This window comes from Panthera tigris, chromosome D2 (assembly GCF_018350195.1).
Source record: "Panthera tigris isolate Pti1 chromosome D2, P.tigris_Pti1_mat1.1, whole genome shotgun sequence".
Lineage (NCBI taxonomy): Eukaryota > Metazoa > Chordata > Mammalia > Carnivora > Felidae > Panthera > Panthera tigris.
This window is the reverse complement of record NC_056670.1, coordinates 30,183,708-30,211,389: the sequence shown is the minus strand read 5'-3', so window position 1 is coordinate 30,211,389 and position 27,682 is coordinate 30,183,708. Positions and strand designations below refer to the sequence as shown.

The window sequence follows — 27,682 nt, the reverse complement described above, 5'->3', positions numbered from 1 at the left end:
AAGAAGCAGCCACAGTCATCGAGCTCTGGCGAGTAGGGGTGAGGCTCTACAGGCTGGGGAAGTGACGGCAGGGCAGAGACCCGAGGATGACCCCCGAGGTGCAGGGAAAACGGCTGAGACCTGACACCATCATGTGCTTCTTACGAACCGGGCGGGGGTCCTGCACAGATGAATTCATTCAGCACTCGAAGCACCCCACTCATGAGGAACGGCACGTCGCTTGCACGGCGACGGGCAGCCAAGACGGGCAAGGCCGGATTCGAACCGGGAAGCCTGGTTCAGAGCCCATGTGCCTCCACTGCACAACTGTGATGGGGGCGGGGGGGGGGGCCTCTTTCCAGGAGATTGCAATACTTTTGACTGGAGGGCCAGGCACTGCTCAAAGCACTTGTTTAACTTTTTAAATTCTAAAAGCAACACTTAATGAGAGGGAGACACTCTTATCACCACCACCCTCCCAGTTCTTAGAGGTACAACCCAAAGCACAGAGAGGTTAAGCGACTTGCCCAGTGTCACACAGCCAGTCACTAGCAGAGCTGGACTTGAACCCAGCAATCTGGCTCCAGAGTCTGTGCTCCTAGCGGTGGCAATGTATGACGATGTGGCTGGACTTTGAAAGTGAGGGAAGGCGGAGCCCTGAGGCAAGAGAGGGTGGCAAGGGCCATGCTCTTCAGGCCCCATGAACCACATTAAGAAATGTAGTCTCTGGCCTGATGGCAATAGGAAGTTACCAAAGAGTTGTAATTAGGGGACTGTGGTGACTGTATTTAGAGCTTTCTTTTTTTTTTTTTTTTAACGTTTATTTATTTTTGAGAGAAAGAGACAGAGTGTGAATAGGAGAGGGGCAGAGAGAGAGAGAGAGAGAGGGAGACACAGAATTGGAAGCAGGTTCTGGGCTCCAAGCTGTCAGCACAGAGCCCGACGCGGGGCTCGGACCCACAAACTGTGAGATCGTGACCTGAGCCGAAGTCGGACGCTCAACCGACTGAGCCACCCAGGCGCCCCTGAAAGATCACTCCAGCTGCTGTGTGAGTGCTGAATGGGACAGGGCAGAGTGGAACAGGAGCAGGTGAGCTAGGAGGCTCTTGTCACAGCTCAGAAGAGCCTCGGGTAGCCTGGGTGGGGACGGGCGGGCAGTCGTAGAGAAAAGAGGACAGTCTGCAGGAGGCCGAGATGGTGCAAGCAGTGGGGTCTGGGAGGAGGTGCAGCTGGAGACCAGTGCATCCACAGATGAAGGGGTTGCGGGGAGGGGCGGGCTCCTACTCAGTTTAGACACGTGGAGTTTGAGGTGCTTTCAGGACACGCTGGAGGGGTGGGATGGCAGGTGTAGAGACGGGCGTGGTGCTCTGACAAGACGAACACACACATTACAGCCAGAACAGTCAGCTGCATGTGGTAGTGAGCTCCCTGTCACTGTGGGTATGTAAGCCTCAGAACCAGGGATATCCGGGCGGGGGCGGGGGGGATTCCTGGTATAGCTCATCGCTCCCTTCCTTCCAACACTCTGATTCTATGGAGTGGGGGGGAGGCTGGAGGTAGCAGGACCATCCTCTGACCTCCCATATCACCGAGTCTCCCCCTGCCCCCAGGAAACCACAAATGCCAGCTCACTGGGACTAAGGCTATTCCTGGAAGAGCCCCAGGTAATGCCCCTTTAACCAGTCCCCTTTCTGCATCCTTGTCTCCTGAGGTCACCCTTCCCGTCCTGCCCTACAGGCCGCCTTGGCAGAGGGTGACCCGATAGAGAACACCTGACAACAGGGGCTCGAGAGGCACTGCAGCATGACAGGCAACTGCAGGTGTAAAGTCCCTTGGACGGCGGGATGGCAGGCCCTGTCACAGCCTTCCTGGGGAAGATGTGTCCCTTGGGGGCGGCAAGGCCTCCCCGCTGTAACTGAAAGAACATAAAGGCAGGAGCCTGCTGGCAGGAGGGCCGGATGGACAGGGAAATAGCCGAGTAAAGGAAAGACTGAGACTGGACTGCAGGCATTAAGGAAGCCCGAGGTGGGGGTGGGCATGGGTGGCGAGGAGAGGCAAGGAGGCTGAAGAGGCAGGAGGGGCCCAGGCCGCGTGGACTCTAGCCACGCGGGGCTTCGGGAAAACCTACAATAGACTCCAGGCTAGGAGACGGGGAGCCCCTGTGTCTCCCTGGAAAGCCGTGCCCAGCCTCTTGGGCAGGAAGTTCCTCCCCTCTGTGCGTGGCTCGCTCCTGCTCTTTGAAGGACCAGAGGAGCCCCTGCTGCCCGCAGCTGCGTCTCTGCCCTTTTCGGCCGTAAAGAATTTTCTGGAGGGAGGCCCCCACCCAGGGCAGGGGGCATTCGGCATGCGGATGTTGGGGGGGCGTCAGTGTGGAGCTGAGGCTGGGGTCTGCTGGCATCATGGACACCGCCCGGGACAGCCGGGGACCCCGGTCCGCCCCAGCCTTCCCAGGCCCTCCCCAGATCCCAGCACCGTGACCCTCATGACTGCCGGCGCCAGCCTCTCGGCACTGCTCGGGACCCTCGTGTAGTGGCACGGGTAAACGCTGTCTCTCTCTGTCTCAGGGGTTGCCAGCCATGGGACTTGCTAAATACCCCACCGCAAGACCCTACCCACAGGGATTGCATCGGGGTTCCAGGAAGGGGGTCGGCCTCGGTGGGTTTTACAGCTCCCAGCTGATGCTCTGCAGCCAAGGCCAGGTCTTTGAGGACACGCAGGTACGAGAAGGAGGGGAGACTAACTTTAAAGAGTTCAGTTGTTAAAGCACTTCTCCCCCGGCCTTGCTTCAAAAGGAGCGATTCAGCTGGCTGCGTGGACAGACAGACATGTATTATTCCGCAAGGCAGCTGGAGGTAAGGGGCAGAAAGAAAGGCGAGGACAGGGTGATACACGGGAACTGGGATTGGGGCTTAGGCAGAAACTTCTGCCCGAAGGACTAGCCCGTGTCACAGGGTGAACCCCAGGTTGGGTGCTAAGCTTCCTAGAGGGCGGTTCAGTGTCCAAGAGACAAGACCTGATCCATCCCTCCTGGAAAGTTCTGGACGGTGATTTTCCTAAAGGTGTTCATCACCAAGGCCTGATGTCACAAACGACATCCTCTGGGGCGTTTTACAGCAAAGATGGTCACGTAGGCCTGATGCCAAGTCAGTTCAATCAACGCCACCGCTGCGGAAGCTGAACCAAACTGAACAGGTCCCTAGCCCCTGGTCTCCACGACCTGTCTCAGCTGGCTTAGTAGGGTATGGTACTTTCTACAGATGGCGTACCATTAGTGGCCTTAGAGGGCTAGCTTTGGGGCCAGAATGCTTGGGTTCAAGGCCTGCCTTCGCGACTCACTGTGTGACCTTGGGAAAGTCACTTAACTTCTCTGGGCCTCCATTTTTCTCTCCTGAGGGAACGTACAATGAAATATATATATAAATATAACCACTTCAGAGGATTATTTTGGGAAGTAAATGAAGTAAGAGGTGGTAGAAATCTTGGAACGGTGGTCGATAAATATTAGCTATGAATCAATGATGAGGGAGGTGGTGAGGATTACAGCCGCTATTAATTGAAAGATTTCATCTAATCCGGCAACAACCCGTGAGGAGGATGTCATCGTCTCCATTTCTCCGACCAGGACGCTGAGGCTCAGGTCACACAAGTAGCTAGCGGCAGAGGTCCACGTGACGTCACATGCTGTGGGCTTACCCACCTTACTGTTTTGCCCCAACCAAAAATGTGCCAGGCGCCTGGGCGGGTGGAGAGGAAGCTGCTGGCCATTGGGGGTCGTGGACGGGAATGGATGGACGCTTCCAGCCGCTCTGTCCAGGCGGGAACACATCACCCTGAACCATCCCCACTCTCCTGGCCAGCGCACTAGGGACGCAGCTCGGATTTAGGAGTTCATCATTTCCCCTTCGGCTGGTTGCTCTGAAACACCATTTCCAGGGCACCCCCCTGAGCAAATGCTGAGCATACAGCTGCGTCTTGGGTTGGGATGGGGGAAAGAGAGTAATCTGTAACAGAGGGACCTGAAATCGGCAACTAATTGGTGAGGGCTGCCTACATTACGCAGTCCCTGGGCTCCGTAAGGGACCTGGAGACCAGTGAGCTCTCATCCCTGCTGCTGGATTGTGTGAGATCAAATGTGAGACAAGATATGTAAAGGCAACAGAGAGGAGAACACACTGCACAATGTGCTGGGGGCAGAGCCACAGAAGGCAAATAGGGATTACGTTGCACGTTGACGCTAAGACACTGGGAGGGGCAGTCTGGGCGGCTGTGTTGAGAAGGATTCTGAGGCTGATCTAGGCTCCCTGGGCATGTGTTGAGAGGTTAGGAATGGCTGCCGTGGGTCTGGGACAAGAGAAGTCAGCCCATGTCATGTCTATACTTTCCTTCTCCCAGCTAGATGTTTGGCATGGCCAGCAAGTTCTGCAGGAAGTCAGAGCAGAGAGAGAGCCCGTTTTGGGTTGGAGTGGTTTGGGGAAGGCTTTCCAGAAGGCACTGGGGCAAGATGAAAATGATTAGGAGTAAGGGAAAAAAGGCATCTTTCTGAGGGTGTCAAACTGTGAATCTATGCTTAAGGCAGACGGCATCGTGTTTCAGACGCTTTGACTCTCTCACCATTTTCCTATGAGGGTTTGCTACTTAATGAGGTCCTCAGTTTGGTCTGGAGCTACCTGATCACTGTAAGGCCTTTGGAGAAGCTGTAAAATGTTACCCCCTCTCCCTGGTGTTATCTGTAATAAATATTGCTCTGTATTTTTCTTTTAACTTAGAGTCATGAGATGGCTCTTTATCTCAAACACTGACTCTCACTAATTAGTGGCAGCTTCCTGGGGCAGCACTGAAAAGCATTCTGAGGCCGTATGTAAGCTCAACGGGGAAAGTGTGCTGCAGTCGATTAGCAATGTCTGCTGAGGCCAGGGAATGGGGAGTGGAGCATGCCAAGTCTTTACCACCACTTCACCAGACAATTAACTATTGTCTGCAAGGGGGAAGGTGTGGTGTGGAAGACAGATGCTCTCCAGAGAGGGTGATCCTACCTCTGGCTCTTCTGATCCCTGGCTGTGGAGGCTTCAGACCTGTTTTTTATCTATAGAGAGAAGGGGCTGGAATTGAGGGGCTCTGAGGATCTTCCCTCCATTAACTCCCCACAAGACCGCTCAGGCACTGACCACATATGCAAAGTCAGATGCAGTGGAAGCTGGCTGCATATGAGGGGATCTAGGGTCTGTCTGATTACGGAGGCCCAGGCTGCTGTGATCTACAGGCCACACCCCCAGAAGCACATACTTCCTCGGTAAGAGCCCCCGGTCTTTCAGACGCTGCTTTGATCTCTCCCCTGAATTCTCCTCTGGAAAAAAAACCAGTAAAAGGCCCCTGCACATACCCTCTAAATGTAAGACATTCCTGTTACGGTGGTTGGTATTGTTATTTTTATGGAGGAGGGAGTCTGCCCAGGGCTCTTCAACTTTTTAGCCTAGAGGTTTCAACCCTCCCTTGACCCCCAGGAAATTCCTGAAGGTGGAAAACGCCCTTCCCACCCAAAGGACTGGATCATAGAGAGCAGGATGGAAGGACAGTGACATCAGTCTTCTTATCTGTAAAATGGGGCAATGAGAGCGTCAGTCCCTCAGGGAGGTTGTGGGGATTGAAAGAGATAACGCTCACAGCAGCGGCTGCTGTATGGACCCTATAAACATGAGACGTTCTCATCAGGGGTGCCGTGACTCTCACTGTTGGGGGAGGGGAGTCCGCCTGGCACCCCCCACCCCCCCGCCGGTGCCCACCTGGAAGCTGGCTGCTGATACCACAGATCCTACAACTTGGATCTAGCTATTTGAACTCGGGTCCCTCCTGCTTCCCAGCACACCCTCTGCCCAGCCCCTGGTGACATCCGATTTCCTCCGTTTGGGACATTCCAGTTTCTTTCTTCACAGCAAGCAAATCAAGTAACAGGCAGCTGGAGCGCTCATTAAGGGTCCCAGCCCAGAAGAGAGGCACCGATGGGGGAAGAGTTGGGGCCTGAGGACTGGAAGCCACACTGCCAGCTCCCCATGAGCTGGCTCCCCGCCCCCATCCTCCTCTCCCCGCTCTGACCCTCCCCTCCCCCACGGCCGGGCCCCTCAGATCCAGGCCTTCTGCTAGCATCTGCCTCTGGCCTGCCTCATTCCAGGCTCCTCTCCCACTGGGTCCCCTCAGCCTGGCCTTCCCTGCTGGCCCTTTCTTCCACCCGCCTTCCAGATCCCCACACCCAGCATGCCGCTTTCCCCCCTGGGCGGGGGGTGGGGCTTGCGGTGCCCCCGGGTTCGTGCCTCCAGGCCACCGCACAGGCTGTGTGCTTCACGGGACTGCCCTGTCCAGTGCCCTTCTTCCATCTTCCAGGGAGTGGCCAGGCCCACCTGCTGCAGGACGGATTGTCTGCCCCAGCTTCCGGGGAGCACTCGTACAGTCCTGGGCACGGCCTTTGGTGGGGGCACCTTCCAGTGCATCCTCCCACCTGCCATCTCCTGAAAATCTCACAGCAACCCCAAGAGGGAGGCAGAGCCTGGGCGTTACAGAGGAGGAGCCTGAGGTTTAGGGGGTGGCGTGGCTTGGCGAAGGCCACATGGCTGGGGGCAAAGCCCAGCTGGCATCCCGGGGTGGGGTCCCTCCACTCACGGGGTGCCTGTGTGCCCTTTACAGAAGGAGCCCTCCACACGTCCACGTCGCAGAATCACTCTGCTAACAAAGCCACGGCCCGGGCTCTCCTCTGCCTTTTCTTCCCTCTGGGGGATCTGATGGCCCCCGCTTCTCCCTTCCCTGCCTCACCCCCGCCTCACCTTTGCCCTCTGCTCAGCCCTGGGAGAGCACACCTAGGAAAGGGACTCCTAGGGAGGAGGGAGCCCTCAAGTTGCTCCCGGACACCTTTGCTGGCCCACAAGTGGCTTTGCTCCTAGTGCAGGGCTGTCCCCCGGAACTTTCTGTGAGGATATACATATTCTGTGTCTGCGCCGTCCAACAACTGGCAACCACTAGCCTCGGGTGTCTCTTGAGCCTACTTGAAATGTGGCCAGTGTGACTGGTCAACTTAATTTTAGATTTATTTAATTTTAATTAATGAAGTATAATGGGTCTCACGCAACTGCAGCGGACGGTGGAGCCCTTGGAGTGTCCCTTCGTGAACCTCTGGACCGCAGGCCCCACCCAGGGCACGCCTCCTAGGGCCACTCCCCATGGACAAGGCCACCTGCCGCCTCCACCCATAGGACTGGCCCCTCCCTCTGGCTCCGGTGCCCTCTGCTGTTGACCTCACTTCCCACCGGTTTCACTCACTCCTCTCTGTCCCTACCTGCAGCCCAGTCCGGGCCCCAGCCCCCTCTGGCCTGTGCTAGCCGCTTGTTTGGCCTTCCTCTCTGCCCTACTCTCCGCCCCATTCTAGGAACACACCTGCCCTTCTATGGCTCCCCATTGCCCTCACGTAGATCTAACGGTCTCTGAGGCACCTGCTGACCCAGGCTACCTGTCTCTCTCCAGTCAGATCTTCCACCATTCAGCTCCCCAAGGCAAACCGCCCCCCCGCCCCCCACTCTTCCAACCTTCAGAAGCTGTTCTCTTTGCCCCTTGGAACAGGCCCCTCCACTCAGCCCTTTTGCCTGGAAGTCTCCTATTCACCCTTTAAGGCTTCACTTGAAAATCACTTTCCCAGGAAGCCACTGCCGGCAGGTACGCTGCATGTTGATACATTCCCCAGACCTCCTCCGCCTCTATTATCGTAGCATGTTCCACATGACATGGTCACCGCCCCTTGTCTTTTTTTGTGTCCTATTTGTCTGTAAGTTTAGGAGGGCAGATGGGTGACACCCGCCCCCCACCAGTGCCTGATCCACGCCAGCTCTCAGAAACATCTGCCGAGTGAATGAATGAAAATGGTCAAAGGAAGGTGGCAGGACAGAGTGAAGAACCAGGGAAGTGGGGTCAGGAACTTAGGTTCTAGTTTTGGGTCTCATCATATGACTCGGGGTAACCTACTGCCCCTCTGTGGTCCTTAGTTTCCCCATCTGTAAAACGGGGGTCAGTTCAGATGCTCTAGCAGATGAGAGGTCTCAGAAGTCAGTAGGGGCACAGGAAGCTACGGGTTGCAGAGGAGGAATCAGCACGTCAGATAACGTTGTCAGTCCCAAGGCCCGGAGAGCGAGAGACTTGACATGGTTAAGTCTCAAGCAGAGGAAGCAAGGATCTGGGGCATGCCCTGGCCAGCAGGAGGGGCCAGGAAGAGGAAAGGATGGAGAGAGGCTTTGAGAGGGGCTCCCAGAGCCAGATGCTTGTCCCTCTGCTGTCAAGGACCCTGAGATACCTGGTGGGAGCCCTGACTGCCCGAACACGATCTCCACCACCCAGCCAGTCCCACGTGCACTGTCAACCAGCTGGCAAAGGCTGCCTGCCTGTTGAGCCCAGACACTTCCCAGGGGACTGTGGGTGGCCATCCCCTGGGTCCTGGCAGGGCATGGGAACGAGCTGAGCTGCCGGCAGCGGTCACGGGTGTGCCGCTAGTCTCAGTAAGCTTGCCCTGGGACCACCCTCTCTGCTCTGGCCCTGTGGCCTCCCTCTCGGGGTCCACCCTGGAGAGGTGCGTGGCAAATTACCAGCCTTTGCCTGGCAACGGAACCTGAGAGAGGCCTGGCTGTAGGGAACTGGTACATTGTGCCAGAACGGTCCCAGGGCCCACCACGGTTAGAACTGGGCTCGAATGCTCACCACGACCACAACCATGTTCGAGCTCAGAGGAGTGAGGGTATTTGCCCCAGGCTGCACAGCTTTTAAGTAGCAGAGTGGGGATAAAAACCACCTCCCTGCTCTTTACTGCTCCTACTAAGTAAGAGGCCCCCTCCGAGTTCTTCCTCAGGGGAACTTTCCAGGCTGTTCCAGGACCACTTCCCAGGCCACTGCTGCCCTTACCTGTGGGTCCTCCCCTTCATTTGGGCCCTGGATCCCTTGTGCTGTCCAGATCCTTATAAGTCACCGAGACTCACACTCTCACTGCCCAGCTTTTCCTCTGGTGGCACCAATGAGACTGTATGTCCCTCCTTCCCGGGTGAGTTCTTTTCATGTACTCCTAAGATTGCCATGGCCAAGAAACACTAGTGGCTTTTAATCCACTTAGGTTCAAGGACATTTCGGAAGTGGAGAAAGCTCAGCATCCTTTCCCCAGAAAAACACGCAGACACGAAATGGTGGGGACCATCCCAGGGGACCAGGGATAAGAAACAAGAGAGTATGGGCTTACTCGGTCCCAAGGACAGTAGAACCAGGGCGACCCACACCTGGGCCCTAACAACCTGGGGCAATGGGCCGTGATCGGGACACCACTCCCTGCAAGGACTGCCCCTTCTGTCCCCCTCAGCCCCTGGGATGACTCACTCCCTCACACCCTCTTCCCAGCTGAACGTGGCAATAAAAGTCAGGCAGCGCTGATCCTCGAGGGATGGATGGGGAGGGCCGCGGGGGCCCAGCCATCCCTGGTCGGGGCCACCGGGCACATATCCCGCCGCGTGGGCGCTGGGAGGCTCTCACACCGCCCTGGCGGGCTGCCTGGAAGGAGAAGCAGGGCCTGGCAGCTTCCGCGCGCCTCCGCGCGCCATGCCTCGCTCCACCTGCCCAGCGCGCCCAGGCGCTCTCTGCGCGGGACGCTGGGGGCGCCTGCCGGCGGCGGGAGCGGAAGGGTCCCACGCAAGCAGCCGGGGTCCTAGGGTTCCTCCGAGTCCACCGCAGGGCAACGTCCGTCCCCGCCCCCACCCCCCTCACCCGCCCCCCCACCAGCAGACGGCTCCTGCGAGGCCCGGGCGCACCGCGCCGCTTGGAGAGCAAGAGCCCGCGGGCACCGGCTGGCTGGTCGAAAGTTTGGAGGCTGCGCGAGGGGGCGCCGCGGGCAGGGATAAAAGCCAGTAACAAAGAGCACAGACCTCATCCAGCAGTTGGTTGACTCGTCCCAAAATAGCCGTCTCCATTTGCTGCTCCCCACGCTCCGATTCCAGGCGCAGCACCCGGGCCTGCAGCTCCGCGGTCCGAAAGTGGGCGAGCAGGCTGAGCGCCAGCGAACACAGGGCCAGCGCCAGCAGCCCGCACGACCCCGGGCTCGGCAGCCGCGCGCAGCGCTCCGCCGGCGCCACCGCCAGCGCCACCGTCGCGGGCGCGCTTAGCTCCCCGGGGCCGCGGGCACCGGCGGCTGCCGCTTTGCGGGGGCGCTCGGCTACCATCCCCTTGCGTCTTGAGAACCAATAAATAAATAAATAGAATAAATAAAGGCGAGAGCCGCTGCCCAGAGGCGCGATCCAAGCTGCGGGCAAGGAGGGGGGAAATGTCCCTTTCCTTTGCTCCCGGCAAAGACGATGGAAAAATTAGCGGCAGGAGGGGGAGAGCCGAGAGAACACAACCAGCTGCCGCTGGCAGTACAGCGGTAGTAGACCAGGTGAGAAGAGAGTTACTTCGAAGAACGTTCCAAGTCCAGGAAAGTTAGGGGAATCCGGCCGGCTCTCCTTCTCTCCGCCGTTTCCCCCTTCAAGTATCTGCAGAGTCCCGGAGTTGGTTCCGCGCTGTCGGTCCTTCTTGGTGTCTCGCGTCTCCCGGGCGAGCCGGCTTCAGTCCCGGCGCGAAGGGGCGCACACCGAGGGCCCCATGGGCAGAGGTGGGTCGTGGCCGCCGCCGAGAAGCGTTGGGGCCGATTCCGGCGCCTCTGTAATTTGACACACTGGCTGCGGCTGAACGGATCGGATGAGCAATCCGTGCTACTTCCCAAACTAATCTCTCCCACCCCCTCCCTCCTTCTCCTCCTCCTCCTCCCCTCTTCTCCTCCACCTCCTGCGGGGCCGACGGCTTGGATTTATTTATTTATGCAAACTCGCCCGGGGTGGGGGGCGTGGTGTGCTGGGCCCGCTGCCCCAACCCGCGGGCCCGGGAGCCCCTCTCCCGCGCTCCCTGTCCCCTTTGAAGTGACACTCGGGGTTATTTATAGGCAGGAAGGGGGTGTGGAGTGGAGCGGGGGCTCTGCTTCTCTCCCTTTCTCCGGATTCACACCGAGGGCCCTCTGCCTTCCACCGAAGTGGAGGGGCCAGGCATCTCTCTGCTTTCGGACAAGTTGGCAAAGGCAGCCTTTGGGATCCTCCAGAGAACCTGGCTGAGTTGTGGTCAGGCACCTAGATGGATCTCTATATCCTGAGCAGGAAGCTCTAAATCTTTTCTGCCACCATTGTCTCTCCCCACCCCCCCACGTGTCCCGGTGTCTCATTCCCTCCCCGCTCACCCCAAACCAGTTCCACCTTGGGCCCTGTACCTCCCGAGTCCTGCAGCTCTGCGGAGCCTTTGGTTGGGCTCATTCCGCCTAGCACATCTTTAACATCTTTATTCCGGGGTGAAAAGTCAGCCCTCCAGAGGGCAGAGGCATTGGCCTCCTTTTCTCTCTTTCAGGACCAAGATGTTACAAGGTACAGGAGAATGAAACTGAGCAGAAAGGCTTAATTCCAAACAAGGTACCTGAGAGTCAGGTCCCGGTCCCTCCCCTTCCTGCCTGTCATTGATGTGAGACCCCTTCCATCCCACCACTGTCGGGGGAGCCTGCCCCAATTCGCCCAGCCATCAAAGGTGAACTATTCTCAAGGGCACGCGCAGTCAGACTCTCTCCCTGCAAGAGTCCTTCTCTGGAGCTCACCCGCTCCCTCCTGCTGTCATTTCCTAGGCTCCTGTAGAGAAACACTGGTGGCCTGAGGGCAGTTTGTAGTTTCCTCTCCTGTCATCTCCCCCACTTTCAGTAACATTTGTATCCCAAGAGACCTTATCTCCCTGCCGCCTCTTGACATTCCTGCAAATGAGGTGGTGGGATTGAGCTCTTGGAGAAAGCCTACTTCCCAGGAACCGGGGGGGGGGGGGGGGGGGGGGGGGGGGGGGCAGGGGACAAAAAGGCCGGCCTTTGAAATGTGAAATGCGGGTTGGGGTGACCAGAGTGTTGTGATTCCATCTTATAAAAGCAGGGTGTACAACTTGACAAGGTATATACTGATTTGGTGGGGCCTGATGTATAATAGAGTGACAAGGCACACCTAAGGGTGTAGCACATTTAAGAGAGTAACATAGTAACGTAGTGCTCATATGTAATAAAGGCTTTAGCATTGCAGGCTTGGTCAGTCAGCCCCATGGGGACTACAGGGGTACCAAATTATGCTTGGGAGAGTGCCGTTGGCCAGGGGTTCCAGGTCAGTGCAAGCTCTAGCATTTCCCTGAGGTGGAACGCGGGGTAAGGGCGCCTGTGTTCCCCCCAGGGGAGATGGGTGCCTCCCCCCAGCCACTCAAGACGATCCCTGAGAGAACCCATGGGTGTTGGAGACCACCAGGGGGCGCCAGAGAATTTCTGCACTGAGTTGCCTGCCAGAGATTCTGGGACTTGGATTCTCTACCTTCACCCCCGGCCGGCCCCCCAGGCTATTGGGAATGGAAGGACAGCACAGGGGGCTAGTTTCATTCCTTCCTTGTTCCGCGAGCTGATCTTTCCCCTTTGCGGACTTTAGGAGCCCCCAGGAATGCTCAGCCGGTGAGACCGTTGACTTGGAGCTGGAAACAAGGAGGAGGTGCAGTGCTAGCCTGACCCTGGCATCGCAAACCGCATGTCTGAACCTCAGGGGCTTCCAGGGGACTCTGGAGTCAGAGAAACCTGGGTATAAATCACAGCTGTGTCAAGCTTGGGCAGCTTAACGAGGTAATGCAGGAAAAGCGCTCAGCAAAGTGCTCGGGCACAGAGCAGGCCCTTAAAAATGGCATCTGCTTCTTCTTTGGGATTCATAGTTGCTGGTGCCAGCTAAGATACAGCTGCTGCTGGGCTCCCCGTTGTGAAACAGAAAGAAATTTCAATCCCAAGGGAAAGCAGATGAGTCACAGACTCCATTTCCCCATCACTGAAAGCTGGGGGTAGCAGCTTGTAGGAGGCAGGCCTCAGTCTAAGTGGGGGGGGGGGTCCTATCCCCCAATGTCCCTTCCCTTCTCTGTATACCGTCTGGGGAATTCTCCCCCCCAGCGAAGCATTGCTTACCATAGACACAAGGTAACTGGGCTTATCCTGAACACTCTTTCTGCAAAAGTGGGGGCCGGGAGCTACGGACACGGGGAAGAAAAGACCCTACTTTTCGGGAGCTCAAAATCCAGCAGGGAAGATTGGATATGTTCGAAAACAGCTGCCACGTAAGGCAGAACAGTGAAACATCCCCAAAACAGTGCACGGGCCACAAGAAAGTGCTGTGGGGGTTCCCGGGAAGAAGGGCAGGGATCCTGTGGCTCAGGAAGAATTTCTTGTTTGTAGTAAGAAGTGGCTTTCAGCATTAACCCAAAGAGTTTGACTTTGCTCTGTGGCCATGCTTATACCCCTAGAGGAAACAGATATTCTGGATACCAGGATGGAAAGCTAAGGAAAAGTGCCCCTATGCACATGGGCTGTTTCCAAAGTGTTTTCTGTGTTTTTCTGCTTCCGCGTATTTGCTCCTGCTGGACCCTTTTCCAGAAAGTCCATCCTTTGCTTATGGGCTCTGGGCACCTTAAAATCCTATTGTTCTCTCCAAACCCAATTTTAGGGTGCAAACCCCACTTCTCTGCTTCTCAACCTCCCACTTCCTGAAACCCTTACCGTCCCGGCAAGTGAGACCCCACTGCCTCGTCTACTCCTGTCTCTCCAGTCTGATTTTTAGTCCTTCTTGAAGAGTCCTCTACTTCTCCCCGCGTCAAAAATGGTGGTTACAACTCCTCAGGAGTCACAGCGTCGCTGCTGAGCTGTGCCACCCGCTTCAGAATCACCCATAGAGGCCACAGGAGTGCGGACTCCTGTTGTTTTACCTCCGGAGCCTACTCTCACTTCTCCCCATGACTGTGGCTCAGGTTCCCTTGGGGGAGCCCCCTACTCTCAGTCCATGTGGCTCTGATGGGATTGACCCCATGCCTAGCTCCTATCTTCTTTTTTTAAAAATTTATTAATGTTTATTTATTTTTGGAAGGAGGGGCAGAGAGAGAGGGAGACACAGAATCCGAAGCAGGCTCCAGGTTCCGAGCTGTCAGCACAAAGCCCGACGCAGGGCTCAAACCCACAAGCTGTGAGATCATGACGTGAGCCTAAGTCGGTCGCTCAACCGACTGAGCCCCCCAGACACCCCTTGGCTCTTATCCTCTAAGGTTGGGAAGGGACAGCTATTTCTCCACAGCGGGCTTTCTAAGAGAGCACCAACCAGGGCTACAGGAGGCATCTTGCCACAGTTCATTAAGATCTTGCCTGAAAATGAAACGAGTGGAGAGGCAGGCAGAGACGCAGAGAGACTGAGTCCTGAAGATATTTAAACTCTTGGATCAAACTGTGCCTGAAACTCATCCAGGCCTGCACTCTTCTTTTAAAAAAATTTTTTTATGTTTATTCATTTTTGAAAGACAGAGAGAGACAGAGCACAAGCAGGGGTGGGGTGGAGAGAGAGGGGGGACACAGAATCCGAAGCAGGCTCCAGGCTCCAAGCTGTCCACACAGAGCCCGAGGCAGGGCTCGAACTCAGGGACTGAGAGATCATGATCTGAGCCAAAGTCGGATGCTCAACCGACTGAGCCACCCAGGGGCCCCAAGGCCTACACTTTTCAATTACAGGAGTCATATTTGCTTAAGCTAGTGTGAATTGGGTTTCTTCTCCGAGCCCAGAGTCACAGGTAGGGGCTCCCCACCTTACAGAGCCAGAAGCTCTTTGTGGTCGTGGAAGGGGCACAGGAATCCCAGGCTCCCATCCTGTTTATAGAATTTCCCTGGCAGATTGGGATGTGCGTGCAAGGTAGAAAGTCCCTGTGCTGAGCACTCCTCCTGGGGGATCGTGCCCCTCCTGAGCTCTGGTTTCTGTCTCTCGGATGATGATTCTCCAGTGCAGACCCACAGCCTGTGCCTAGCACTCCTCACGCACCTCCAGCTGCCTCCTGCCAGCTCCCTTAGGAGCTCCCTTCCCCGCCACCTCATGTCACGCGGAGCATCCCCTGTTCTGCCTTCCTTCCGTTCCTCTGGCACGGCATTGGCATCATCCTGTGGCTCAGGCTGGATGTGTGCCTTTGCCCTCGTCCTTACTTCCTCCATCCAGTTGGGACCAACCCCTGTGGATTCTACCTCCTCAGTGTCTTTCAAATCTGTTCCTCCCTTCGGATCCCTTTGCTTCCACTGCCTGTCCCATGCTTAGCATACACCAACTCAACTTTCCCCCCGTAGTAACCACAACTGGGAAACCTAACCCAAGGAAGCCTGGCCCAGGACCTGCCAGAACATTCCCCCATGCACAGCTTGTTCGCACTTCCTGTTCCTCATTTCGCCCTCAGGTTTTATGATCCCTGCCAGGCCGGCACTCCTCCCAGCTCTGCTTCTGATGCCTGTATGTGGTAAGCAACAAGATAGAAGGGGCCTGGGCCCCTGGTGGCTTTGTGGGATTGAGTTGCCAGACAAGCCCAGACTTTCATGTGAGGGAGAAGTAACCTGTCTCAGCTGAGCCACAGACTAATTATTCTGGTCTGCCTCGTGTAGCCTAAACCACATCCCATGACCTGTGTCAATCCTCTCCCCGAGGGTGTGTGTTGCTAGAGAGCAGGCGTGGACCATGTTTATTTCTGTATGCTCAGCACTCGGCACAGCGAAAATGCCCCCAGAAATGGTATTTGAATGAATGAATGAGCGAATGAATGGATGGATGGATGGATGAACTCCCAATTCCCACTCTCGCCCAGCTATATTGCTTCACCTGTGCACCTATCTCCTCTTATGCAAGATTTAGAGGTTGATGGGCAACGAGGGGAAAGGAGAACTGGAAGGGATAAAAGCCTTCCCCGCTCTGAAATTCACCCACTCGGCAAATATTTGTGGAGCTCTTTCTAGTGCCAGGCCCCAAGCTGGTGTTGGAGACACCTCTGTGCACATGGAAGGCTCGTGGTGGAGGTGCACGGGGACAGTGCTACGATGAGGTCACGGGGGGGGGGGGGTGCTTGGGGAGGCAGAAGGGAGTCGCTACTAGGCTTGGGGGGGGGGGATGGGGCCTGAAGGATGAGCGGAGTCAGTCAGATGATGGGGTGTGGGGAGGGCTTGCCGCACAGAGGCATCTGCCTGTGCAAAATCCCGGAGGTAAGAGGGAGCATGGTGCTTTCGGGAAATTGTAAATGGCTCACCGGGCCTGAAATACAAAGTGCAAAGGAGAGAGAGGGCTTAGGGTGAAGAGTGGGTGGGGGCAGGGCAAGGTAAGCGTGTGGGTTTTGTCCTGAGGGCAGAGGGGAGCCAGTGAGGGGCTGTGCCCCGGTGCCGGCTGTTGCGGAGCCGCTGACCTGCCCTGTGGAGGCCGCTTCCCAAAGAGCATGACCTGAGCTCAGGCTCCAGGGAAAGAGGGTGAGCGAGGCAGTTCTCTTGGGCTCCGGCTGTCAATTCTGACTTTGTACAAGCTTTGAACGAAACGCTCGGCCCCGGTTAGAGTACAGTAGCGTGCGGCGTCTCTGGGGAGAGCGCTCTGGGGTTTGGGGGCCAGCCGGAGGCCCCCCAGCCTGGGGCTGCCGATCAGACATTTGGAAATGCCTTTTCCCGCGTCCCCACTTCCTTCCCACGCAGCCCCGCCAATCAGTTCACTGGCTGTGGCTGCAGAGCAGGGGCTGGGGGTCAAGGGGCAGGGGCTGCAGATGTGCGGGGGAGAGCCGGCCTGCCCAGGGGGCCCCCGGGAGCCTTGTTAACTGCGGCCAAAATAAACTCTCTCATTAAGTAGAGAGCGAAGCCAGGTGCGGAGGCTGCGCTGATGAAATCGCCGGGGGCCCCCTCGCGCCGACCCAGGGGCTTGGAGGAGCTTGGGGGGCATGCGGCTTCGGGCCACGAACGACCACGTGCACGTACGTGGGGCTGTGACCCTCCACTCCCCATGCCCCAGCGGCCGTGTGTCTAGGCTCCCGCTGCGTGTACGCGCCTTTATCTGCTCTTGTGTTTCGGCGTGTGTGACGCATGCTCCTTTCTGCGCACACGCGCGAGAAGGCACACGCAGGGGAGGGCGCGTGCTCTGGCTGCCCCGGGCTGCCCCGCAGTGCGGCTGGACTGTCTCCAAGCCACTCGGTGTGTGTGTGTGTGTGTGTGTGTGTGTGTGTGTGCGCGCGCGCGCAACTGTGCACGTACTGACGTCTGCGCGTGCATTTGGCTTTGGTCCAGATGTGTATACAGAAACACGTGTGTGCTGCTGAGTGGTTCCCCCCCCCCCCCCCCCCCCCCCGCCATCGTGTCTCAGAGCGATGAGGGCAGTAACCGAGGGCGGTGTTGCAGTCATCTATAGCTGCATGACAAAGCTCCCCAAAACGTAGTGCCTTCAGCAGGATGATTTACTCTTTCTCACATTTCTGTAAGTCGATAGGGTTCAGCAGAGTGGTTCTTCTGTTCTGTGTGGCTGTGGCTGCACTGTGGCAGCTTGGCACAGGCTCGGCTGGGGGTGTAACATCCAGATGGCTTCTCATTCTCCAGGGGCCACTCTAGGTGGCTTCTTACCCGTCCACGGTCCATCCCGAGCCTCTTTACAGCGTGATGGCTGTCGTCCGAAGGGAGAGTTCCGATAGGACATAAGTCCCCGTGGGCGAGGACTTATGAAGCCTCTGCTGGTATGACACTTGCTAATGTCCAACACTTGGCCAAAACGAGTCACATGGCCAAGGCTGGTTCCGTGTGGGAGGGAACTACCCGCGAACCTGATTCCGGGATGTGTGCTCCTTTGGGAGCCACAGATGTAACTGCCTCCCCCAGTCTGGGAAGAATGCCTGGTAAGACAGGTCTATGAGTTCATCTGACCCTAAGACGTAAGATTTGGGGAATATCGTGTTAGCAAAGGCCATGCCCAACTGTGTACTCTAAGTGCCTAGACCCTTCCCAGACCAGCAGCTGGAGACCCCAAACAGCCCACATCCCTCGGGTCTCAGGTGGTGCAAGGATAACTCAGCAGACATCTCCTCTCTGGTCCCATTCCATCACTGGGCCCACACCTGTTTTCTGCTCACTCGGAGGCTGTTCTGAATGGTTTCAGGGGCTGGCTCCGCTGTTTCCCGGCAGTGTGACTTGTGACCTCTCTGCACCCGGTTTTTAAATCTGAAATATGGCGAGAAAAATTCCTGTGTCCTAGAGCCATTGTGAGGATTGGCTGCATGGGGCCTGCTAAGTGCCACGTCAGCACCCAGGACAAGACCATCATCGCCACCATAATAACTGCAGAGATTGGAGGTATACAACAAAGACCCAAGCAGAGTTTACACCTCTCCTCTAACCCTGTGTTCCTGCAGCTGAGGGGAGGGACGGGGTAGGTCATTGACCCATCCGTCAGTCCACGCCTATGATTGAGCTCCTGGTGGAAGCAAAACCCAGAGTCGGTGCTCACAGAATCTGCAATCCCCTGGGGCCTCTGTAGGGACCTGTGTGGAGTGCCAGGGAGCATGAGCTGAAGGCCAAAAATACAGGCAGGTGAGTGAGCTGGGACTTGGAGAAGAGGAGATGGATGGAGACTTGGAGTTGGGATGAAGATTCAGGAAGGCTCCCTGGAGGAGGTGAGTCTCGAGCAGGATCCTGGAACGTGGCACGATCCAGATTTAGAAAAAAGTGGGGGAGGGCCAAGAGAATAGAGCAGAAGTTCCAAACTTTTGTGGTTGATTCTTGCTAGGGGGGCATTATGTGATCATCCGACCCCCAGCAGCCCCAACCATCCATCTCTTCAACCCCTTTCTTCTCAGGTGCCATGGGCAGGGCATGTTTGGCCTACATACCAACACCCTCATTGCCGCACCATTGGCAGACATCACTAATCAACTACAGAACACCACTACACACACACGCACGCACACGCTCCTTCGGCTTCTCAAAGCAGGAAGCTTATTATCAATCAGTGGAGGTTAGTGCTTGGGGTGAAACCGTTTTGCTAACTCAGGTCAAGTTGAAATAAAGCACCATCTTTGAAGCCTCGAAAGCTCTCCATGTGCAAACTGTGTGCCTTTCAGTGTCTTCACCTCTGGATCTCAGCCTCCTGTCAGGGGCAGGGGAATATTAATTCCTACTCGGAGGAACCTGGGAGCCTCCAATGAGACCATGTGTGTGAGGCTCTAATACAGTACAAAATCCAGAAGAAATGATGATGACGCTGCAGGCAGATGTCGGAAACCATGAACAAATGTATCCATCCGAGTCCCATTTGTAGCGTTTTGGAGGAAGGACAATCCATTGAGGAGTGGGAGTGGGGTGCGGACCCTCTGAGCTGTCAGCTGTGGACACACGGCTCAGAGTCTGGGGCTCAGAATCTGGGCCCCCGTGCAGGGACAGAGGAAGGGCATCACAAACGTGTGCTCAGAGGAGCATCCTGGGATTTGCGCTGTCCCTGATGGGGGAAGAGATGTCAGAAAGGCAAGCGACTGCTGGTTAAGAGACAGATGTTTTTGTTTGATGACAGACGGGTAAGGAAGAACACAATTAGTTGACGAAGCCGATCCCTGTTTACCAGCATCTGGGAACTGCAAGTTATGGTGTCGTGTCTCTGGCTGCTCTCCTGTCCCCCGCCCTCCCCCCAGCCCCACCAGCGACCGCCACCACTGTGAAACTCTTCGTCTGGACTATGCGAGCTCAGTCGTCAAGTCTCCCCTTCGGAGCAGCTCTCCTGCCTTGAACTAGGGAGTATCCCTACCCCTTGCCCGGAAGAAACTTGATAAATTCCCCAGGGCTTCACTAGTATATGGGACCTGCAGAAACTGCACAGAGAGGTCAGAGTGTGGTCCAAGATCACACAGCACACTAGTGCAGAGCCAGACCGGGGCCCAGCCTCTTCCCTCCCAGGCATCACACGGCCCCCAAGTTCAAGCCTAGCCCAGGGTCTGGACTGCGGCCAAGGGCTAGTAAATCCAGAGGGGGCTTTGCCCTCCCTACAGAGTTTTTCTCCCTCTAGTTCCTTCTCCGGCAGTAGCTGTGAAAGCAGACCTGCCTGGCACATGCATTCCTGTAAACCTCATTACAAGGGTCTTTTTTCCCCCCTTCTCTTTTTTTCTAAAGGTTGTTGCTTTTGTTAAGGTTATTTCTGAAGCTGGAGAGAGAAATGCCCTGTTTGTCTTTCCTATACAGGCCTCCCTCCATCAGGAAGCGAGGGGTCTTGCTTTCTTCGAGCAATCCATTCCTGACATGAGATCACTGCTGACAGTCGGGTCTGCTGTAGATGTATTAACCTGAGTCTTCCCTCCGCCGTATAAGGCTCTGGGACAACATGTGGAAACAGATGTTTGCTTGGAGCAGGAGCAGGAGGCACTGGGCCAAACGCAAGGCCCAGCCCCCCGGGAAGGGGGACAGATGTGCCGAAGGCTGTGGCAGGCTGTGGGTGATGGGTTAGCGTGGGAGCCTGGCACATCTGAAGGGGAAGCTCCCCTTCTGGGCTGGGCACAGGGGCCCGTCACACTGGGCCTGCCCAGGGATTAGAACCACCGCTGCAGAGGCGCTGGACTCTGTTCTCACAACCTCCCTTTTTGCTCCCATCCTGTGGCCAAGGACTAGGAGTCCAGCTTCTTGAACGTGCCACCTTTCCTATTTCCCAGAAATGGGAAATCCCTGAAAGGCTGGGGACGTCATCAAATTCAGATCTGTCGAGGTTTCAAACATCAGGTTCGGGGCTTAGCACGTTATAATTCTCAGGAAAGGAGTAATGATGGTGGAGGTGATGGTGGTAAACGGGGTAGGTGAACGTGGATACAAACCAGGAAACCCACCTGCTCGCCAAGTTTCTCCCAACTGCCGTGTCTGTGCTCAGCACATGACTAAGCTGGGCCAATTGCAAGAACGGATGCGTCTTGCCACTGTGATTGGCCCGAAGGGTGACCAAGCTGCACCAATCAGGGACTTAACTTGGAGCTTTCCAAACTACTTGGGAAGAGGGAAATTCTTCTACTTTATGTCACTATGTAGCAAGGATATAGATCCTTGGCTCACTTGGAGAGGGGTCTGTATGCAGATGTAGGGAATTAAACGGGCAGCAGAACGAAGCAGGGATAAGAGATGGAGGGAAGGAAAGCATCCTTTCGGTGTTTGGATGGTACAGTCCCTTGGGCAGAGTTATCCCTGTGATGGTCTTGCCCTTTTGAGTTTGGGTGTGTACACCCCCACCTCTCCCTCTCTCTCTTTCTCGCTCTCTTCCTCTCTCTGTCTCTCTTGAAGCTGGCTGACTGGGTTTTCCGTCACTTGCTACCAAAGCGTTCTGACTGACCGTGAGCGGCAGGTGATCATGGAAGTGTAAAGATGATCGCGTGAGAGGAAGCCTAATAATGATGACAGTGGAGACGAAAATGGCAAAGACAACATCAGTGATGGAAGTGGCTCTGATGCTGAAATGGTGTTGCCAATGATAGAGGTAAACAATAGAGAGGATCATGGTTTACATTAGATGGTGGCACGACAGGAATGATACTGGTGATGACGGAGGCGGTCATGGGATCAATCGTGCGCATCATGGTGAAGACGCTATGGCTTTACCAGCCTAATGTGGGTATATGTCTGAGAAACACAGCCCCAAAAGATCCAAGACGGGACCATAAAGAAAGGATGGGTGAAGGGGGACAAGTGTTTCCACAATTTCAGGTGCTGTCCTTTTTCTTAACTGAATAAATCCTAGCTGAACCTGGACCTGGAGGGGAGGGTTGCAGATGGTACCCCACAGAACTTCGTAACTATATCGGAATCTTCCGGAACAGAAAGACTCGGGATCCCCAACCAGGTCCTTTTGAGAATTCTAGCGGCCTCCGAGGGTTCAGACATCAGGCAAGATGAGCCTGGGGTGGGGGGTGGGGGACAGCAAACATAAAAAAGCACCACATCTTGTGTCTGACCATTTGCAGTCTAACCGTGTGTGTCTGTGCCTGTCTGTTCATCATGGTCCGCTTGGTGAAACTGATCGCTTCTGGAGAATAATAGCAACTAATTTTTGCCAAGCATTTCCCATGTGCCAAGGATTGATCTAAGTGCTTTATAGAGACCACCTTGCATGATGAAATCCTCACAACTATCTCCCAGTTAACCAATGAGGACACTGATGTGCGGAGAGGTTGTATAGCTCACCCGAAGTCACAGTTAGGGAAGGCAGGGGAAAAGCCACGCCGTCTGGGCTCCACGTCCCATCCCCTGACTCCCAGCCCTCTGGGAAATGTGCTCAGGATGGGTAGGGGCCCCAGGAACTTCTGATCCAATCCCTTCCCCAGGGCCTCCCCTTTAAAAGCCAATGGGGACAAAGTGAAGTCCTGGGGGCCTCATGGAAAAGGCCACCTGCTTTAAGGAGTTGCCTGGTCATGCCATTTCCCACACGGGGAGGATCTCTGATGGAGGAGGGCTGGGTTATTGGGAGGACCTCCACCTCGTCTTTGAGGTTTATTTTCTTCTCCCCGAGAGAGGGTTCTTGCCAGCAGTAATGAGCTCTATGTTTCAGCCTCAGGCATGAGACGGTGGCTTTGGGGTCAGACTTTGGGGTATGTGATTCTCATTTCACCACTTTGGGCTGGTAACTACTTCTCTGAGGCTTGATTTCCGCCCCTTGTAAGGTGTAGACAAGAATTCCCATTTCCTGCTGTTACTGAGAGCATTCAATGTGTAAGGCGCTTAGCCCAGTGCCTAACACATAGTAAGTACTCAATAAATGTCAGCCAGTTACTATAATGATATTTCAATTCTCTGGACTTCACTCTTCTTTGGCATTCTCCTTCTCATTCATGAGCAGGATTTCTGTTCTGCTATGAGGAGAGAGGCCTAGGAGGGAAGAGTCCAGTGGTTAAAGGAACCCAGACCTGACTTTAGTACAAGAGGGTCAGTACTGGCCCCTAAGCCATCTCTCTCCCCCAGACATTATAGATCCCTGGAGCTGTACTTTTAAAAATAAACACATGCCATTTCTACGATGGAAATTTTTCTTAAAAAAAAAAAAAAAAGAAGTAAGTAAAACACTCTTCTGCCTTTTCCCTCTGCCAAGCAAAACTAAGAAAGATAAATGAAGCCTTTTACACACATGTAGGAAGTTCCAGGTCTGGCCCCCACCCTGACATGGTTCGGGCTTTGTTAGAGGCTTCCACAGCCTCAGGAGCGAGCACCCACCCCGGGTGCCCCTGGGAGGCCTATGGGGGGCTCCGCAGAGTGCATATCATCTTTTGGGGTGGGGGAGTGGGCACTCTCTGCCTTTTAGTTTTTTCCTTCTCCACAATGCCCCCTGCAGGCTGCCAGAGCCGCCGCCGCCACACTGGTTCACCTCATCCGTTTATCCCTGGTTGACCACGTGTTGGGCACCCCACACTGCGGCCTCGGCCAATGAAAATACTGGTCCCAGATCACCCAGCCAGTAAGTGGCAGAGTCAGGACCAGAAGGCAGGCTTTGATTTTCCTGGCCTAACTTCCTCCCACACCTGTCACTCTCTGCCCACTCAAAGCACCAGCTCCAGAAACTCTGACATCTATTTGTAGGTCTGGGCAGTGGTGAGGAAATCTGAATCTGGAGTCAGAAGCCACGGGCTCTGTCCTACCTCACTTTCTGTCCTCTGTGTAACCCTATAGGTCACCCTTTTCTGCAGGAAGGGGTAAAGCAGCCTACTACTTGGGTTTGTTAACACGCAAAGGTCCCAGTACATAGGAAGGACTCAATACATACTTTAAAATTCGTATCACGAGAAACCATCATCGTTTCACACGGAACGAGGTGGGGGTATTGATTAATGGATCTGGCTGTTCTGAATGTCCCCCCCCCTTTTTTTTTTTTTGCAACGAACATTGATTGCTTCGTTAAGAAAAAAAAATGTTTTAAATAACATACAAACAAGATGTCTGTGCTTCCCCACTATATCTCCTTTCCTAGAACTATTATATGGACACTTGCATGGGCTGTCCAGACTTGGAAGCAGCTCAAAAATGTTTTGAGTGAATCAGAATGCTTTGGGTTGCAAGTGATAGAAAGTCTCACCTATGGGGTAACCCAACCCATCCCAAGAAGCTGGTGGGAGCCCCAGGGACAGTTTTTTTTCTTTGTGAAGGGCAGGGCCCCTTGAAGTTCTCCCCTGGAGAGGGGCCTGCGCCTGAGGCGTTGGGCGGGGGGAGTCTCACCCAAACTAGCAAGAACAATAAAGTTGACTCACATAATTGAAAAATCCATAGGCAGATCTGGTGATGTAAGCAGCCTAATCTATAGGCTTCAGGTGATGTTTGATCTAGAGTTTAACAGTTTCTCTCTTCCCCCGCTCTCTCTCCCTTCCTCCTTTCCTCCATCCTTTTTTCCCCCTTGCTTTCTTTCTTTCTCTTTCTCCTCCCCCATGTCTCTCTTCCTCCCCGACTCCTGCTTCTTCTGCTATGGTGCCCTCAGTCTTACTTTCCTTGTGGTCCTAAGACGGGTCCCGACGCCTTCCAGGGCTACACACACTTTCTCATTCATATCCTGCCAGAGAGAAAGAGCATCTTATCTTAGCGTTAACAGCAGGAGTCCTGAAAGTCATTCTAATTGGACTAGCTCAGGTCACATGCTCACCCCTGGGCCAATCCTGGTGGGCAGGAGGATGGCCTGGGCTAACTGGCTTCTCCCGAGTGTGGAGTGAGGGTAGAGTCTACCTTCCTGAATCACTAACCCCCAACAGAAAACAGGGTTACTGGCTAGAACAGTTGGGGTCCTGGGAAGTAACCAACAAGCGTCCTCACGATTCATGGTGCTGTGGATCCCACAACGTCTTTGTCAGTAAATATAATAATAATGATAACAATAACAACAACAAATTAAAAAATTAAGCAATAGCACACTAAGTTTCGTGACTTCTCAAAACTGATGTAGAGATGTGGATGTTTCTAGGACTCCAACTATTCTCTCAGTAGCGTGGATTATGGGCTGTTGCTTAACGCGGTTCTCTCTTTGGTTGTATGATGGATACTTGCTTTTATTACAGCTCGTGATCCACATGGGTCCGGCACTCCAGATTTCCTTTGGGCAATGGTTTGCTCTTCCCACTCTCCATCCACGTGATTTGAATGAGAGCTAAGCTCCAGGTTGATCTGGTGGGGTCATGTGACCTAGGTTTAGTGGTGCAGGGAAGTTCTATCGTTTTGGCTTCAGTGATTGGTTCCAGGATAGACACATGACCCAATCTGGGCCAATGACTGCTGGGCCCAGGAGGTTATTTCCCATAACTAGGGGAGGAAAAGCTCTTTTTCATTGAGTTTGAATCTAGGAACGTGTCTCCTGGAGTTGCTGTCAGCCAACTTGCCACAACTTGGAGCTGGAGAACAAAGACAATCAGAAAAGGGTAGCTCTGAAAAAGGGAAACGGACCAAGACTGCGTCCTAGTGACAATCCGAAACCCTGGAACCAGCTGCACCCGAAGCTAGCGCCATCTTGGATTTTCAGGAATATGTTCCAAACATTCTCTTTTTTTGGTCAAGCCTGGTGAGTTGGGTTTTCTGTCACTGGCACTCCCAAGTGTCCTAACTGGCAGAGCATGTGTTTGACTTACCCCATCCCCACCCACCTTGGGCTAAAAGCTTCTGATGTATTTTATGCAGAACCCAGACTTTCAATGAGGAAACTGTTCCCCTGCCAAATGCTTCCTCCTGGGGGTGCTGAAACATGAGGTCTGTTAAGAAGAAAAAACATTTGTCTACAATGGGTCCCAGTCATGTGGTCAGGCCATCATCGCTGTGGTCATTACTGTGAATCGTTGAAGAAAGAGGTGCTCCGAAGGGAAGAGAAGAGAAAGGCAGGCAATGGCCACTTTGACAAAGGCATCGCTGGGAGAGCTATGGGCCGCTCCCTGGGGGAAATCAAGCCTGGCTGTTGGGAATGTTTCCCAAGAGAATGTGCCTGGCTTTGCTGCAAATTCCTACGCAAGCCCTTCCTCAAATGGCTTAAATAATCTGAAGAGCTTTGCTATGTATTTTTCATTCCACATACTATTTGCTCTGCCCGCTTGTCCCAGCCAGCCAAGTTTAACCCGACAGAGACATTCTTGCAGAATTCAAGTTAATGGAGTCTCATAACTGCAGGGACTATGTGTCTGCTGTCCTTCTGTGTGGCTTTGACTGTGTCCAATTTAGCAGATGTCACCGAGCATTTTCCCCTGCCAGGACCCTGTTTGCTGGGGTCCTTGGTGAGCACTGATGTGGATTAGATGCAACCCCTGTGCTTCGGAGAGCTCAGGGCTGGGGGACAGATGACATGAGGGCGACAGGCTTTTACCCCATGAGCCGAAAGGAATAAGGGCACTGGAGGGCTGGGCTGGAGCCCTGAGAATGTGGGGGAGGAAGACGGCGCGGGGGCAGGTGTGCAGGGCTCACAGGTCCTGCCTTGGCACTTCCCCTGCAACGGTGGGAGAACCTTACTCCAGGGAGGGGGGGAGGCTCTCCAGGCCAGGGAAGGGCAGAGCAGAGACACAAAGAATTCACAGCCACGTGCTCATCTTTCCTCCCATCTTCCTTAGGCTGTGTTTCTGCATCTAAACCTCAAAGGAGGTTATGAAAGGATCATGCTCAAGGGGTTAACTGTCAAAAATGAGACTTCATGGTCACATTACAGCCCCTCTCCTTAGTTAAGTTCTTGCTTTTTTGGCCAGGGCTCTCCTTTCTTTGAGCCAATCTGACAAGCTCAAAGCAAAGCCAAGAATTGTATGTCTTATAGCATCATGGTGGTTTCTAGACCAGCCTACTGCCTGAGAGCCCGCTGGCAAATATTGCAGCTACAAACTCTCTCAGTCACGAATTGGCCGCATTAGCTCATGAGCTCGTGGCGGTTACCATTTCCACATTGTATGGGGTTGGCTTTTGAGTACAAGGGATTTGAGAAGAGGGGAGGAATGAATGTGTTTCCAAAAAGCAATGTTGGGTGGGGATGGGAGCCTGGGCTAAATGAAGACGTGGCCCAGAAAGGAGAGGGGTAGGTAAGAGGGTGGGGGCAGATATGGAGCTCTATCTGGGAGCATAGACGCTGGCCATTAATTGGCAGTTTACTAGCTCTGCTGTGGGGCTTGGGACCACCATTCAACCTCTCTGTGCCTCCTTTAGGAGAAATAAGAATAATTGGAACCTCTGATGGTGGGTGATGACATAGTAGCGATCAAATACTCCATAACAAATCATACAAAGCTTAGTGGTTTAAAACAACAAAATGGGTTATCTCCAGTGGTTTCTACAGATCAGGAATCCAAGAGTGGCTTGGCTGGGCAGATCTAGCTTGGGGTCTCTTGTGAGATTGCAGTCAGATGTAGGTTGGGGTGGTACTCACCTGAAAGCTTGAGGGTCCGCTTCCAAGGTGTTAGTGGCTTTTGGTGGCAGGACCCAGCTCCCCTCTGTGTGGCATCTCCACAAGGCTGCTGGATCCGCAGGACATAGCTGCCACCTTCCCCTTGTGTGAGGGCTCCAAGAGACCGGGGTAGAGGCTGCAATGCCTTTTATGATCCACCCTTGGGAGTCACATACTGTCACTGTTCCATTTGTCGCACAAGTCAGTCATCTATACTTGTACATACATGTATACACATGTGTACTTGTATATACATACAAGTCAGTATCTAAAAATATACTCAGTGTGGAAGGGGACCACCAAAGCAGTCGAGAGGCTAGCTAGCACAGGGCTCCCGCCAGCCCCCGCAATGCATGACCCTCCCACGTGCAAAAGTAACTGACCCCTTCACAGGGCCCCGCAGGGACTCATTCCCCTACAGC

At 54.7% G+C, this 27,682-nt stretch overlaps 1 protein-coding gene and 2 long non-coding RNA genes across 3 annotated transcripts in view; 2 read left to right on the top strand and 1 right to left on the bottom strand.

The window, feature by feature from the left end:
• Positions 1 to 10,205, bottom strand: part of COL13A1 (collagen type XIII alpha 1 chain) — a 147,076-nt gene extending 136,871 nt beyond the window's left edge. Inside the window, 1 exon segment of the mRNA XM_042960600.1 lies at positions 9,912 to 10,205. Coding sequence (XP_042816534.1) covers positions 9,912 to 10,205 — 294 coding nt within the window.
• Positions 10,206 to 12,125: 1,920 nt separating this feature from the next.
• LOC122231922 lies at positions 12,126 to 21,559 on the top strand. Its single transcript, XR_006209215.1, has 3 exons — positions 12,126 to 12,194; positions 12,507 to 12,694; positions 21,173 to 21,559. It is a non-coding gene; the product is annotated as an uncharacterized LOC122231922 (long non-coding RNA).
• A 3,442-nt stretch (positions 21,560 to 25,001) lies between these two features.
• Positions 25,002 to 25,888, top strand: LOC122231923. Its single transcript, XR_006209216.1, has 2 exons — positions 25,002 to 25,412; positions 25,529 to 25,888. It is a non-coding gene; the product is annotated as an uncharacterized LOC122231923 (long non-coding RNA).
• The last annotated feature ends 1,794 nt before the right edge of the window (positions 25,889 to 27,682 follow it).